The sequence below is a fragment of the Plodia interpunctella genome, chromosome 14 (assembly GCF_027563975.2).
Source record: "Plodia interpunctella isolate USDA-ARS_2022_Savannah chromosome 14, ilPloInte3.2, whole genome shotgun sequence".
In the NCBI taxonomy this organism is placed as follows: Eukaryota; Metazoa; Arthropoda; class Insecta; order Lepidoptera; family Pyralidae; genus Plodia; species Plodia interpunctella.
The window spans coordinates 10,099,920-10,114,959 of NC_071307.1; the positions used below are offsets into that span (position 1 = coordinate 10,099,920).

The following is a 15,040-nucleotide window of genomic DNA, read 5'->3' on the forward strand; positions in this document are numbered from 1 at the left end:
CAAATTTTTAAAAACTCAAAAGTTTTATAGTCTTTCGATGCTATATTTGTTTCAATAAAAACAGAAAAATATGCCCCTAATCATGTAAAAACTATGGTGACTATTTGTCTAGTAGAAACTTCATTATAATGTAAATGTAAACTTTAAATCGATTTTATTTTCACAATAGAATAGAATTAGAATTCCCTCTCGCCTAGCAACGTACAGACAGACAAAGCATCAACGAGAGGTGATATCATCAGTTATTAGTAGTTATGTGTGTGTACTTGTTGACCATTATGTGTTTCCATCCAATTGTACGTGGGTATAATTTACATGCAATATGTAATTATGTAATCAAGTTTTTATAACGTTATGAGTTTGACTTTGTGACCTGTAAAGGATAAAATCAAGGTCCAAGAATAATGATTATTTGGAAAACACGCTCCGGGGAACGAGAATGTTGAATAGATGGTATACTATATATACTAAAGACAAGCGAATCGGATAGTACATAACTACAAGGATAGTCAGTCACGGCCAAAATATTATTCAACAGTAGCAACGCCGGCCTCTACAAAGTCAGTCAAAGTTCACTACAAAGTCAAAGTGTTTTACGGCTCCGCTACGGCAAGAAAGAATGCATAAAAACCTAATTCTTTCTTGATACTTTAATACGCCATAAAAGTCAGGGCCAGTGACATTTTCCGTCTTCCCTTGTAAGCCATAATTGCTCAGCATTCATTCTGCTTCAAAGCCTACTTATTACATGTCACAAAGACCTGCATATTCGTTACAATATCGCAATATAATTGCACTAAATTGCATCTTTTCAAATGGCATGATTCAAGGTCAACAAGTACTGACCCTTTTTAACACTCCAATTGTACGTAAGTTGAAAAGGGATGACACTAACCTGTCGCCTGCGAGTTATCTCAAGCTGAGTATGATATTCTGGCCTTTTCTAACTTGATGTATTTGTATATCGCTGTCACTGTCGGCGGTGTTGCTAGACAGACTGTCGCCGGCGAAGCGTGTGCGCAGCCAACCATGGATATAAGGATGGCTATAGACTGTTGGTTTCGTTTCTGTCCGATTTATAAGTCCCATGACAGTTGCTACAGCTCATTGGTAAACTTTTGATTCTATAAAACGCAAAACAGCAATAACTACATTTTAGACTGAAAACTACACAAAACTGTGTAACGAACTAACAAATCAAGTTTATACTATTATCATCATTTAGGAATTTCATATAAAGTAAGCTTACTAATCAGAATACAGAAAAATCTTACTTTATCCATTCAATATAATATCACCAACACAAGTTGGTGATATTATATTAAATGGATCGAATACATTAAATAACATTTGATACATACAAACCTACTACGTCAAATAAAAACTTGTAAAATAAGTACATGTAAAAAAATATATTATTGGATAGTGAATAGCAGCCCTAAACAGTTATATTGTATTTCGCAAAATCGGGCTCCAATTCCACGAACTAACATTTTTTGTAAAGTTTTTTTTTAATCCCGACTTACATGTGAAACTTTTTGTCATTTCGTTTGAGACCACTTCGGTTCTGGTCCTTGTAAACAAGCCGTAGTTTTTTGGTGTCTAATTTGAATAGGAATAAATTATCGAGTCGTGAGTATTTCTGAATACATTATCCCGATCATTATTTGAAGCATAAAGACTTGGGCAGTGCCGCCCACGCAAGAACTTTTTTATGATGAGTATTTTCGAAATACAACCAAATGTTGATTTGAAATTGTAACTCTTTTACTGTTTAAATTTGTTTTTGTGAGATCATCATCTTTTCGAACGATTCTTGTTTTGTACTCAAATATTTTCAAATCTTTTGTATGATATAATATAAGTACGTTTCTTTTCGATGATACCATACAGGTTTGAACTAAAATTCAGGTTGAGTTTGGATTCAAGTTTATGACTGATTTTTCACTTCATTTCTTAAGTACCATGCCAGAAGTCCTAAATAAGGTTTTCCTTCATCTTAAATAATTTGATATTCACTAAATGCGTGTATTACTGACAAAGCAACTGACGAAACTGTCCCTATTTCACTTTCGACCGTGTCGCACACAGCTGACGGTAACCGTAACGGCTAACCCACATCATACGCCCTAACTACCCGCATTAAAAGGTTTACTGCACCTACTTCTCAAACCTCACAATAGCCCACCTGTCTATAATATATTTATGCTTTTATACTGGCACGAACAGGTCCTTCGAAAAAACCAAAAGATTTCGCGGCTACCCCATTTCTTACGGGGATCTTAACAATTATTTTTATTCTCCACTACTTCGTTCCAATTTCAATCTTAAGGAATTCTGATAGAGTTGGTTTCGGTTTACTGGTGAGCGAATCGAAGACTTTATAAATTTTTTGCTTAGAGGCGAACAAAGAATTTTTTTGGCTGACACGACGCCGATATTTCACGAGCATGCATGACTACTTCGATCGACAGCTAAAATGTATTCTTAAGGTTGTCTTATATTAAAAAAAAAAGATTTATTTTTTGCTCTGACGTGAGACGAGAGCAATTTGGCAATGGTTTGGACCAATTCGATTGTTATGAAATCGGTTGACAGGCCCAGGTTCGTCATTTCGTAAAAAATGACACACGAATCGGAATTAATATGTTGGTGGACTTAACGAAATTTATTTGTGGTTTTTACTTGTAATAGATAGTGATGGCCACCGGCCTGCTGGAAAATCTCAAACAGATGTATATTTACAGTAGGGAACTACAGATGATTGTAATGATTAAATACAAGTTGTTTTTAGAAACAACTAAATTTTTGGATAAATGAATGATCATATGGCATTAAACATCATACATGAACATTTTCAGTAGGTGCGTTATTATTAGAAGATGTATGTAATGAGACTAGAACTCCAACACGCAGATACGGTTAACAAAACATCAAAATATGCACAGATACTTAAAATCATAATCGCCACAAAGATATAAGGAAGGCAGACAAAGTGGTAGTTGATTGTATGTACAGTACTGTAGCTAAAGCTCATGACTCGTATTTATCATTCGACCCAGAGATTTCTGTGGGAATGGGATTGTAGGTAGATATTTGTCTAAATCTTGCGAACATATGGTGCAAAAAGAGCATATGGAGCGAAATCATTTTAGTTATCCCAAATGGGAATCAATCTTCTGTGAGATTGTTTAAAATTCGTGATACTTTTTGTTTAATAAAAAAAAGCACATAATAAATTATCTCTGAAGCGAATGCACCGATAAGAAAGTTCTGCAACTGACATTTATCATTACATTCCAGAGGCCGTTATACATTTTTATAAAGATGCTACATACATTTCAGTTATTCCAATTGCAATACAAAGCTACTCAAACACTCCGTATCATAGATAAAAGAAATATACGGATAATACTCAGTAATTAGCCTAATAGTTTAAACGTTGGACGTTGTGTCTTGTGTCTCTTAGTTGTGTCTAGATGGGCCATTGATTGTGGTGGCAGCTCCGATGCTCCATGATGGATCGCCAATGTCTGTCTGTCAGGTCGGATTAACCGCCAGACTGCTGGTGTGATAGACAAGGTCAAATGCCTTGGTACCATTGCCAGAGAGAGCATATAAGGTGTAAAGTAAGGCGAAAAATCATAGAAGGTTTAAATTAAAACATTATTTGATTGATTGCCCAGCGAATTATTAATTCACTGAAAATGAAGTAACTTAGCAAGTACATATTCATGGGATTCTAAAAACACATAGAGTTGTGAACTTTATTGATTTAATGTCATAAGCATATTTCTCCAATTCCACAGCCAAACTCAATTATGTTCAAAAGATAGACATAGAACATAACAAACATATCAACCTCGATGAAGCCATCGAACTGTTTGCATTCGATTGAGATCGCAACGACTTCCCGTAGCTACAGTGGGTAAATACAATACAATTTAGCAAGTATATGTTTAGACACAAAACATTGTGTTGCCTACCGGTGAGATGACAATGGATGCCAATTTGTGAATTGTATAGATAGTTACGAAGGCGCGGTTTAATTGTTACGTTACGTAATCGACGATACATTTTGTTAGGATTTGAAAGAATCTGTTACTTTCAATGAGATAATTTGGATCGGAAAATCGTGGTAAAAATGTCAAGAATGATGCCCACATTAAAGTCTTTCCGTCGCAGAGTGACAAAACACAAACATTACCTAATTAGTACATTAATTTATTGCAAATTCGGCAATTTTCGTACCGTAGAACCAGGAACAATGCCAATTTTCGTAGAAATACCATCTCTCCAAGTTTACCCAACAACGGAGCAAACCAGTCCTAACTAAACTTTCGAAGAATTTCAACTCTATTGCAACGTCAGAAGAATCATGACTTGTGCATATACCGAAACTCGTCCTGCGAAGATCAGTACCTAACTTATCTTGCAGGACGAAGAGTTGCCACAGCAAAACTATCTTTGTGTCTTTGCTTCAAAATTCACTATTGAGCCTACACAGTAGTGCATACTACACCCCAAAAGTTATTGAACCGTGCTCTACAAAGGAAAGTAGTGTTAATAGCCCAGAAAATAAGAGCGAGAAGGGTATAATGCACGGTTGGTTAACTGTAGAAAATGGTCCCTCTCAGTTATCCTCTAATTTCCGTCCCGGAGGACTCAGAATGGACCTTTTTGTAAACCCTGCTTTATTTATAGATTCCCTGGTTTTAATTTCTCGTATCTTTATTATTTCATCAGCCGGGGGAGATGTTACAGCATATTGCTTTCCAAATAATGAAGGTAATAATGTTGTCCTATCTGATTTATATTTGTTCTGCATATTCTTTGTTTTATCAACTAACAAACTTTATTTAATATATAAATAAGCTTGTAAAACAAATGTAAGTGGCCACCTGTGCCCACGAAATCTAAGAAAGAAAGCTGAGAGAGAAAGAGTGAATATAAGTCACATAAACGATGACCATTTGAAACATTCTTTTGTTCCGTAGGTAGGTACTAAGTATTGTGGTCATCACTGATCAGAATGTATATTACTCTCATTGCTGTCAATGTTGATGTATCACGACGGAATTGTGTTTGGACCTGTCTAAATAACGTTTGTATGCAGCGATGTTCACATTTATTTCGACCGGGTTATAAATAATTCCTAAAATTAACAAAGAATTTTCATACAATTTTCAGTCTTCAAATGTACTTTCACTTCTAAGTTCAAACCTGGAATTAAATTATTTCGGATCAGGTGTCGTATAAAAGGTTTTATATCTCTCACTTTTTTTTTATTTATAAATCAATATAATATATGTATTACTATAAAGTAATACATACAATTCTATAAATATATTAAATTAAAATAACACAAAAATTACAAATGAAAAACCTCCTCAAACGCGCCGCACCGAGGCAACGTGCCCAGAATGCTGGCAGCATTTCCTCGCTGTACTGCCAGACTTATAGATACGCTGAGCAAAAAAAATATCTGATCTCGGATCACCAGTTTGTCTCGATGAGACGCGCTGAAATCTCTTTCAAATTGTTTAGCTTCAGAGCCCCGCTCTTTTTTTATCTCTCACTTGACAAACTATCCAAATTATCCGGCAAATAGTCGTATGATTATCATCTATTGTCGCTAAAAATAAACGCAAATAACAATTGGACTGGATCTAGAATCTAGCCGCGCCTGGATGTAAACAGGTGAAGTAAACACCCGACGGCTAGGCAGCGGATGGGCGGCGGGGTCACGGGGTCACACGGAGGTCGCAACATGAAGCTATTCTTAGAGGCACCACGGATGTAGACACGTGTAGCTAGATGCCGCATCTTTTATGTTCATCTGTGTCTGTGCAACTGTGCCGGATTATCCCAGTCAGCACTGTGAACAGCAGACCTACCATCAACTTTTACAGAACGATTCCAATGCAATTCAGTTCAATTTAGGAACCTAAAATGAATCGCATTCATACAAAAATATAAGTCGATGGTAAAGTGTTTCAGTTCAGTTTAGGTCGTAAAGTGAATCGCGTTAAGAGATGATGGTAAGCCCCCAGGTACCTATTAGTGGTATAATACCACTAATCAGATACGGTAGGTTAGGTTTAAATACCACACAATTTTGTCGACATCCTGACTCTTGTATGTTTACGAGTAATATGATAATCTTCGTGTACCGAGTGCTGGTGGCTTGGTGAACATTAGAACTCGTCTTCACAGTAGCACCTACTCGAGCTCCCATCAAAAACCAGGTATACTAACAGTAACTGAACTGGGAATTTTCGATGTCTAATTAACAAATGAATTACAAAAATCGAATGAGCTCATTAAATAAGTACATTTAGAAATTTTAGGAACGTCGGGCGGCCGTGACCCCGGGGAAAGTAAAATATACAAAAATCTTTTGAGAAAATAACAAAAGAAAGCATTAGCGCTTCTAGCTAGCTAGGTAGAATATTATCTGCGACTGTGTACTTATTTTCATACGGTGTAGTCTAGTAGTTTGAGCGTGAAGAAGTAACAAACATACTCACAAACTTTCGCGTTTATACACAAAATTACAATTTGTAAAAGTTCAATAGCTAGACTCAATGCTAAAAGCATTATTTGAATCAGGGTCATAGGTACTTACAGAGAATTCTGAGTATGGGTGGGTTGCTCCCCTCCGAAAGTAAATACCACCTATTTTCCTAACCATCCAGCTAGCGCTGTGTTTTATTCCGCCCGCTCCGACTAACAGCCATCGAAAATGCTTAACCACGCCACCCACCGCGGCGCGATGCGCGATAAACTGCACGGAGCGGCAACACGACGCGACATCTCCCGAGTATCGCTTCGTCTCGCTCAGTGTAGCTCGCGCCTCGCCCGCAGTCGCTGCGTCGCTCGGCATCGCATCGCATAGCTGATAAACTGCGCGCCGTAAGTATAATTCACATATCTGTTAACAATTTTAATTTATCCTTTATGTACTTGCAAGTTTCTCTCGCACTGTTCTAGGCACCCCAGTACCTTAGAAGTAGAGAACCACACTGAATAACCACAATTCAAATGAAATGACATGCTGACATATTCACAAAGGACTATTGTGAATTATTATTATCTTTCATGTCTTCACAATTATTTTGCTCAATTACTTAAATCTTATCCAACTAAAAATATATTATCTAGAAAGATGTTATGGTTCCTTACGAAAACCATTTTGTAATTGTGCACACAATTACTTTCATGGCCTTATTTTTATTATTTGATAAAATGTATGTATAACGTTTTTTATTTAACCATTTTTATCTAACTAACAAGTATTTAAATGCGAAAGTAAAATTTAAAACGGTTTTTGTTTGGTTTGTTATGAAAATATGTACCTATATCAGAGCTGCGTAATTGAGATCGGAACTTCGGGAGCGCTATTTATGAAATGTATAGCTTATCTAACGCCGGTTTAGCTCCTGCCTGATGCTAAAGCGAGGGGTTTTATTTCGTACTAGCTTTTGCCCGCGGCTTCGCCCGCGGCTTCGCCCGCGTGTATTTCATAGAAAAATCTCAGTAATTTTTTTATCGCGTATTCTGTAAGACTATATTATATGATTCAAATTCGCATTTTTTCTCATCTTTAGTTCAATTTCCTGTTTTCCGCTGCGTGTCTCGTCCCGCAAACTTGTACAATCCCGCTTCCTGCTATGTAATGTAGATATCCCGTACCGTTTTCAACATATTGTGCCATCATATTTTTCGCAATGTGTCCCATTCCGTTTCCCTTTTCGTTTCCCTTCCCCGTTTTCCTTTTAATTATATCTATATCAGACTTCCATCGATAAAAAAAATTGTTTATATTCTGTTTACACTTATCTACAAAATTTAAAGTAAATCGGCTCCGTGGATTGTTATTTTAATTTTTCTACAGGACCCTCCTCATTTTCCGGGATGAAATGTCTATTAAGATGTTAACCCGGGATTCCGGGGCATTTTTGATTCATAATTAGTTTTTCAATTATCCTACGGGAACCTGACCATTTACCGGAATGAAATGTATCTAAGATGTTAACCCGGTATATAAGGTACTTATATACCAAATTTCAAGCAAATCGGTACAGTAGACTTCGAGTGATGCGCGTTCAGACAGACAGACAGACAAAAATTTCCAAAACTATATTTTCGTCATCTATATCAGTAACTAAGTATATTCCATGAAAATTTTAAAAAAATATCAAATGTACAAATTTGGCCTTTCTTCAATTTTATTATATGTATTGATAACAGAAGTTGGTCGCTGTTAAGCAGTCTCCCATGAAACCCCACCGAAATGTGTAGCTATCTACTAATCCAATCCAATCCAACTAATATTATAAATGCGAAAGTAAGTTTGTTTAGTTGTTTGTTACTCTTCCCGCAAAATCTACTGGACCGATTTTGATTAAATTTAGGACACGGGTAGAATATAACATGGAATAACACATAGGGTACTTTTTATCTCGAAATTCCCGCGGGATCGAAGCACCGGGACGCAGCTAGTAATATTCTTCGTACACTTCAACACACAATTTCTGACTGTTACTATTAAACAACCTAAAAACGAATGTTTTTGTTATAAATCAGCTTATACAACCTACGTTACTGATGACCTACGCTGATTAGGTTGATAACAACAAGAAAAATAATTTTAAAATGTTCTTTTTACCAGGTTGATAAGCCATGACGAGACCGTACCGGGAAAGGCTGATCAACGAGGTGAGGCAGTGTCCCGTGCTGTACGACACGGGCAACGAAAACCACCGGGACATCAACGCCCGCGACCGCTGCTGGCAGGAGATCTCAGCCAAACTCGGCATGAACTGTTAGTATTCATCTAGCTTTGAAATAATAATTATGATAAGACATGGTACAACCTTTACTACTCTGTATTGTACTCACCTTGGTGAATTCGTCATCAAAGAAAAGGCTGCGGCGAAGTTTTGCGCTGCCTCTTTACCTAAGGTTTGGAAGTCGGCAGTAGAGTTAAATACATTTTTGACGTCAATAAATCGTCATGTACCTATATCATCGTAAGTTGAAATATTATATTTTGAATTTTGCAAAACAAACTGTACCTACCTTATTCAGTTTCTAATAAACGACGTTGAAAGAATGTAGAGAATTAAATATCTAGCAATGAAGATCTTAATTTTGTTCCGCCAATCGATTATAAGAACATTTACCTAATTTCTTTGTCCATAAATGAAAAATCAAAAATTATGGTATGCAATAGGTATATACTAAATCAAAATACGTATAATATACCTATTTGTCTACACATACTAAATTATTTTCTCTCAGGTGAAATCCTGAAGCGGGAGTGGAAGATTCTCCGGGACTCGATGCGACAGGCGCTAAAGAGGACCCGTAACTCCAGTTCTTCAGCGGGACTGCCCGGCAAGAAGTGGCGCTTCCAGAGCCAGATGGCGTTCTTGTTGCCCTACATGACCAAGAGGTTAGTTAATTATCATTTCAGTTGCAAGTATACTCAATGATTCCCATATAGAGAGAGGTGGATAGTACATCTACTATCCACCGTTTAGCATTCGGGACAGGCAAGCATCATCATGCGTGCCTGTTAGTTGAATGCTAAACTGTACTCAGGCTGACTTAATGGCAGCCATTAAAGTAGTTCGATTCTGGGAGGAATTCTATTATATTATTGATTATAATATTGTCCCAAACATTACCAAGAATAACATTGTAATTCGTTATATATTGTCACAAAATAGCGATAAGAGAGACGAATATAAATATTATAACACTTAAAATTTTTTCGACAATTTAATCGTCTAACATTTCTTGTTTAATCTCTACTTTTATAACAATATTTTCTTTTTTAGTATCAGTTTCACAAACAACCGAAGTCGGGAATGGAGTAATAGATACACTATCAGCAGTCTTAGTATCATTTCTAGCTAATTTCGCATCAATCGATGCACGACTCGGTGTCGCAACCTTGGCAGCTGCCAATTGTTTCTTCAGTTCTACTACTTCTGCTTCTAGTTTCTTCATTTTCTTTTCACTTTCACTAAGCTGGCTTTTCAGCTTCCTTTTTTTAGCTTTCTTAGGTCCAAATTCTCCTTCTAATTCTATCCGCACTTCACCATTAGTTAAGACACCAGTACTTTTACAATTGACTAAATCTTTGTAAAATTTTTTGCGCGTTTGTGTGCTCTTGTCTTCTTTGGTAGTGGGGGTTTTGACAGCTTCGTTAATAATGGGTAGGGTGGGGATGTTCTTGGTGGGGATGGCGGTGGGTCTGAGTAGGGGTTTCCTGATCATCATGAACTCCTCGAAGTGGATGTGGCACACGAAATGGCACTCCGGCTTGAGATCTGGCTTTTGAAGAAGGTCCGGCCTCCCTATCATGTACAGCCAATCTTCGCGACTGAAAAAAATAATATGTTATGGTTATGGAAACAAGTATACTTTGTATGCGAAACCTTGGGAACCATTTGGTATTTATTCTATTAGGAAATGTTATCAATTTTGTCTATGCACTATTAAGTTAATGGTTTTACGATTTCATTTTTAAAGTGAGTATGTTGCATATTTAGGAAAAAAGTTGTTGTTAATTTTGTATTAGCAAGTAAATAGATTTTCTTTCTTTCTTTACAATGGTGCAACAAAATCTATTTACTTGAGAGAATGAGAGGACCGATCACCCCTCTAGACAAATTGCTGTCAAACGGGCTTGTCATTTATTACCCTTTAAGTTATGAGTACATACGTGCAGCTTGACACTGAACTACTTTCCCAAAGTTTAAGCCGGCTGAACTCATAAAATATTAATAGTTATACTGGTTACAGGCGATAGCGACCCGCCTCCACTTACTATACTACCTATACTAAATATAAAGTAAACGTTTCGTACTCGTATATATATATATACATACAAGCGGCCCGTCCCCTCTTCGCTCGGGTAAAACCATAATAAAACGTAGCCTATGATATTCCTGAACGTTTGGTCAAAATCCGTTCAGTAGTTTTTTATTATATTAATTACAATCGAAAAAAAAAGAAAAAGCATTATTTATAATTGTTTATATTAGTATGGAAGTATTACCAATGCAGAGCTATACAGGTCACATAAATGCTTTAAACATATCTAAGTATCCTGTTGAAATGTCTTTGATTTTAAGTTCATCGCGAGTAGACAGATGTAAGTAGCGGGACTTTAGAACATTTAGTACCTATACCTACCTAATAGTGGATATTATATGGAAGAGGTGATGGTGTAATGGTTAAGACGCCCGCCTGTGGATCAAAAGGTCTCAGGTTCGTATCCTACTCGTGCCATATGAGTTCGTATACCAATCTGATATATAGTAAGTAGTTTCATAGACCACCACTTGCTTCCGGTGAAGGAAACATTGTGAGGAAACCTGCACACTGGTGGAGCAGTTTAGATCACTAGTGTGTATGCGACTACCTGCCACTAGATTGCGGTAAGTAGTCGTAAAGTCATGTCAGATGCCTTTAGGCGACTTGAATAAAATCTTACACCAGTTTTAGCACACTCGATATGATGATGAGTGGATATTTATTAGTAAAGTCTTTGAATCCATTACTTAAATTATATAACAACAAACAAACAACACAGCGCTTTTAATCAGCTGTCGCATAAAAATAGTAATAAAAAAGCAAATCGCGTCGCGTGAGAACTCGATACAATACAGTAATCCCGTGGGGCGACCAGCTGATGCCGCGAGCGAGACAGCCGTACGGAATGATGCGATTATGTACAGTGCTAGAGAGAGACGGCGAGAGCGGCTCGATGTGAGCGATGCTACTTTGTTTACGAAGTGGTGTTTGTCAATAAACCGAACAATTCGAAAAAAATTGTTAATTTTAAATAATCATCTTCAAGGGCATTGTTCAGTGGGAGATTTAACACTACGCAAGTAAACAAACTTTATTAGAAAAAACATCCCCGTAGTATAACTATAGCATTATTCACAACATTACCGTATGAAACACTTAATAAACGCTCATACAATTTAATATTTGTGCTATCACAAATGTTTCTATAAGCGGAGCGTTTTCAGAGTACGAAACGTTACCACTACTGCCATCTAGCGACAAGAGAGAGGCTCACCGTTTGGCGTCCGTGGGCAGCTTGAAGAACGAAATTTCCTTCATTGTCTTCTGATTTTTGCATCCCTGGACCGCGCAATATGCTCCCGACGTCATTTTCCCTTTTTATTTTACTCAAAAAAACCGTAATATCACGTAAAACACAAGCGACCCGGCCGAGGCATAGCCGCGTACTAACGCCCTTTCCCCTGGGAACCGCTCGCTTCCGAAACGCTATCATGCATCTCGCTCTAGACATATGTTTATGGTTCGTGTGTCTCGCTTTACTGGTTTCATAGGAACCAGTCAGGTGAACATTGGTGCAACATTGTTTAGAATAATAATAGAAAGGAAACTTGCTTACAAAAGATTTTGATTTCGCCAAGTTGGGCAGGGTCGGCAGATAAAATCAATTTTATTCAGTTTGTTTATTTTATAAATACAGAAAAGATGAATTGATTTGCAAGATTCTAAACAGACTTTGTGATAGAAATTTTAAAACTACTTAATAGACATTATTTATTTAATGGAAAACTACATTATCTTCTCCTCGCGAACTTCCGATTATAATGTAAGATGTCCAAAACTCGTGCTTGAAATGATGTGGGAATTTCGGGAATCTCCAGTGAGCGGATGCGTGACCAGGCAATCGTGAACTCGTAATGCTTCTCCATTTGACTGTAAAATTACGAGCCGAGGCAGAGAACGTAAGGATGATCTTACACCACACCAAACACTTATTTTAGAAATAATGATACCTGAATGACACATTGGGTATTTTTCAATCATTTTTTTTACCGTTCTTATATAAAAAAAATCAATACCGTTCTTGTAAAAAAATATTATTTAGTAATAATAGTTTTTTCTTACAATAATTATATCGGTATTAAAAAAATAGATTAAAAAATACCCAATGTGTCATTCGGGTATCATTATTTCTTTGCCCCAAATATCCTTAGAATCAATTCAAAGAGTTACAAGCATCCAAACATTATCACATACATTCACGTTTATATTATTAGCACGATTGATCATCGCAAATGGGGTATGAGATGAGACACATACATACAGATAAATTATTTTATTACCCCGTGTAATCTTTCGCCGACTTACCGCCAGTGGGAAAGCACCCTAACCCGGCAAATGTGCTCGTCATTTCTCGGCGATCCTTCAGGCGTCTATTTCATCTGCATTTTTTGCTAAATTAACTTTTATTCCCCTATTTCATTTTGTTATTCGTTGCCGAGATGTCGGCTACAGTGAAGTAGGTAACCGCTTTTAATTTCATTCTAACCCCCAGCGAAAAAGATGAATGTGATGAAGTAACTAATGTCGTAAATAAATAATTTTTAGGGCGAATTAAATAACTACTTCTTTCTTCAAATCTTTTGTCTTGTTTTGGTGGTCTGTCTGTGGTTTTCTCCAAGTTCTTTCACTCTCACGTGAGCAATAAATCGATGTGTGTCTGCTAGCACTGACTACTGCTGGGCTACTGGCTACACTCTGACCGGCGATAGGAAATTAGTTAAATAATGAGATAGAGACCAACGCTATTTCAATGAGTATCTTCCAGCAGCGGTCGTTCCGAAAATGAGAAAATACTATTTTAATAATATTTTAAATTTGACGTGAAAAAGTGCCAGTGTATGTCTAATTGCTGAGTTAATGAGTAGATTCGGTTAGGTTTGTCTGCCCCTGTCTGTACCATCACACCTTATCATCCACAGGACACAGCGCCAATTCCGCGACTCCATCAAGATGGACTCGTCCGCGGAGCCCGAGCACTCGGAGCAGGAGCAGGACACAGACGTGTGGGACCCGGGGCACCCGCCCCCCGACCACGACTCCCTGGAGCTGTTCTTCGCCAGCGTCTGCCAGAGCACCAAGCGACTGCCACGAACATTGCAGAATCAGGTACAGAACGATCAGTAATAACCATGAAACACCTGTTATCCTGCTACCTGTGCCCCTAACATCTAAATCCAGAATGGCTAATCGGTAGACTTAGTTTTAAGTATATTTTTTACATCAGTAAATGATAAATATTTATATTAAAAAATCTTAACTTCGATGTACGTAGTGTACACCTTTTCTATTAGAGCTTAAATTTTATGCCAGTAATGTATTGACTGATTTAATAGTTCTTATGTCTTTTCGTGTGCTGTTTATTATAGTAGTAAAAATATGCGTTGTGTTGCAGGTGAAGAGGCAAGTGCTGGACGCGCTGCTCAGGGCTGAGGACGAGCTCCACGGAGAGGACACGAAGGCGGAGCTCAGCAAACAAGACTTACACTTGAACTAGCCTAGGATAGTAGTATAAAATAATAGGATAATAATTTAAAACAACACTCGTATCTCAGACTCGATTGGTTGAATAAAGGGCTAAATGAGATTGGAATAAAAAATACACATTTTGAAAATGAGTATCACATTTCGCAGAAATTGGTTCAATATTTATTTGCACAATTGTGAAAATCCTGGTGCACTGGCTTTATGGATGGATAAGGAGTAAAAGCCATGACCAAGTGGAAGCCAAATGCGGACTGGTGCATTTTAGCGACTGCAAATACAGTCGGGTACAGGAGCCTAATACGAGCTTATATAATACACCCATTTTAGTCGATCTAATGACCGACTGTTGCGAAAGTGTCTCAACTCAACTGCTGCGACCGCAAGCTAATGGAGGCTTCGAGCTCCTCCTCCTAGCTCATTACCCCCTTGAAAATGTCAGGCTGCGACTGCACCTGGGACTGACCTTCACCCTGAGCCGGATCGAGTTTTTGGGATCACTAGCCAGGGACAGACAACTAGTGTGACAAATATATTAATACACTAGCCAGGGATAGACAACTAGTGTGACAAATATATTAATACACTAGCCAGGGACAGACAACTAGTGTGACAAATATATTAATACACTAGCCAGGGACAGACAACTAGTGTGACAAATATATTA

The 15,040-nt window shown here is 37.5% G+C and overlaps 2 protein-coding genes across 2 annotated transcripts; one reads left to right on the forward strand and one right to left on the reverse strand.

The window, feature by feature from the left end:
• Positions 1–6,814: 6,814 nt before the first annotated feature.
• Positions 6,815–14,924, forward strand: LOC128675295 (transcription factor Adf-1-like). Its single transcript, XM_053754601.1, has 5 exons — positions 6,815–6,915; positions 8,675–8,827; positions 9,307–9,460; positions 13,812–13,998; positions 14,285–14,924. The coding sequence occupies exons 2-5, from the start codon at positions 8,686–8,688 to the stop codon at positions 14,384–14,386; spliced, it is 585 nt and encodes a 194-aa protein (XP_053610576.1). The 5' UTR covers positions 6,815–6,915; positions 8,675–8,685; the 3' UTR covers positions 14,387–14,924.
• Positions 9,734–12,274, reverse strand: LOC128675293 (uncharacterized). Its single transcript, XM_053754600.2, has 2 exons — positions 12,107–12,274; positions 9,734–10,396 (listed from the first exon to the last, which is right to left on the reverse strand). The coding sequence occupies exons 1-2, from the start codon at positions 12,199–12,201 to the stop codon at positions 9,790–9,792; spliced, it is 702 nt and encodes a 233-aa protein (XP_053610575.1). The 5' UTR covers positions 12,202–12,274; the 3' UTR covers positions 9,734–9,789.
• Positions 14,925–15,040: the final 116 nt, after the last annotated feature.

Bases quoted from the DNA above. Each gene is read 5' to 3' on its own strand.
- LOC128675293 (XM_053754600.2), bottom strand. From the start codon at position 12,201: ATGACGTCGGGAGCATATTGCGCGGTCCAGGGATGCAAAAATCAGAAG. The intron at 10,397-12,106 runs GTGAGCCTCTCT...TATTTTTTTCAG, and splicing joins CTGCCCACGGACGCCAAACG to TCGCGAAGATTGGCTGTACA.
- LOC128675295 (XM_053754601.1), top strand. From the start codon at position 8,686: ATGACGAGACCGTACCGGGAAAGGCTGATCAACGAGGTGAGGCAGTGT. The intron at 9,461-13,811 runs GTTAGTTAATTA...TATCATCCACAG, and splicing joins TTGCCCTACATGACCAAGAG to GACACAGCGCCAATTCCGCG. The intron at 13,999-14,284 runs GTACAGAACGAT...GTTGTGTTGCAG, and splicing joins CACGAACATTGCAGAATCAG to GTGAAGAGGCAAGTGCTGGA.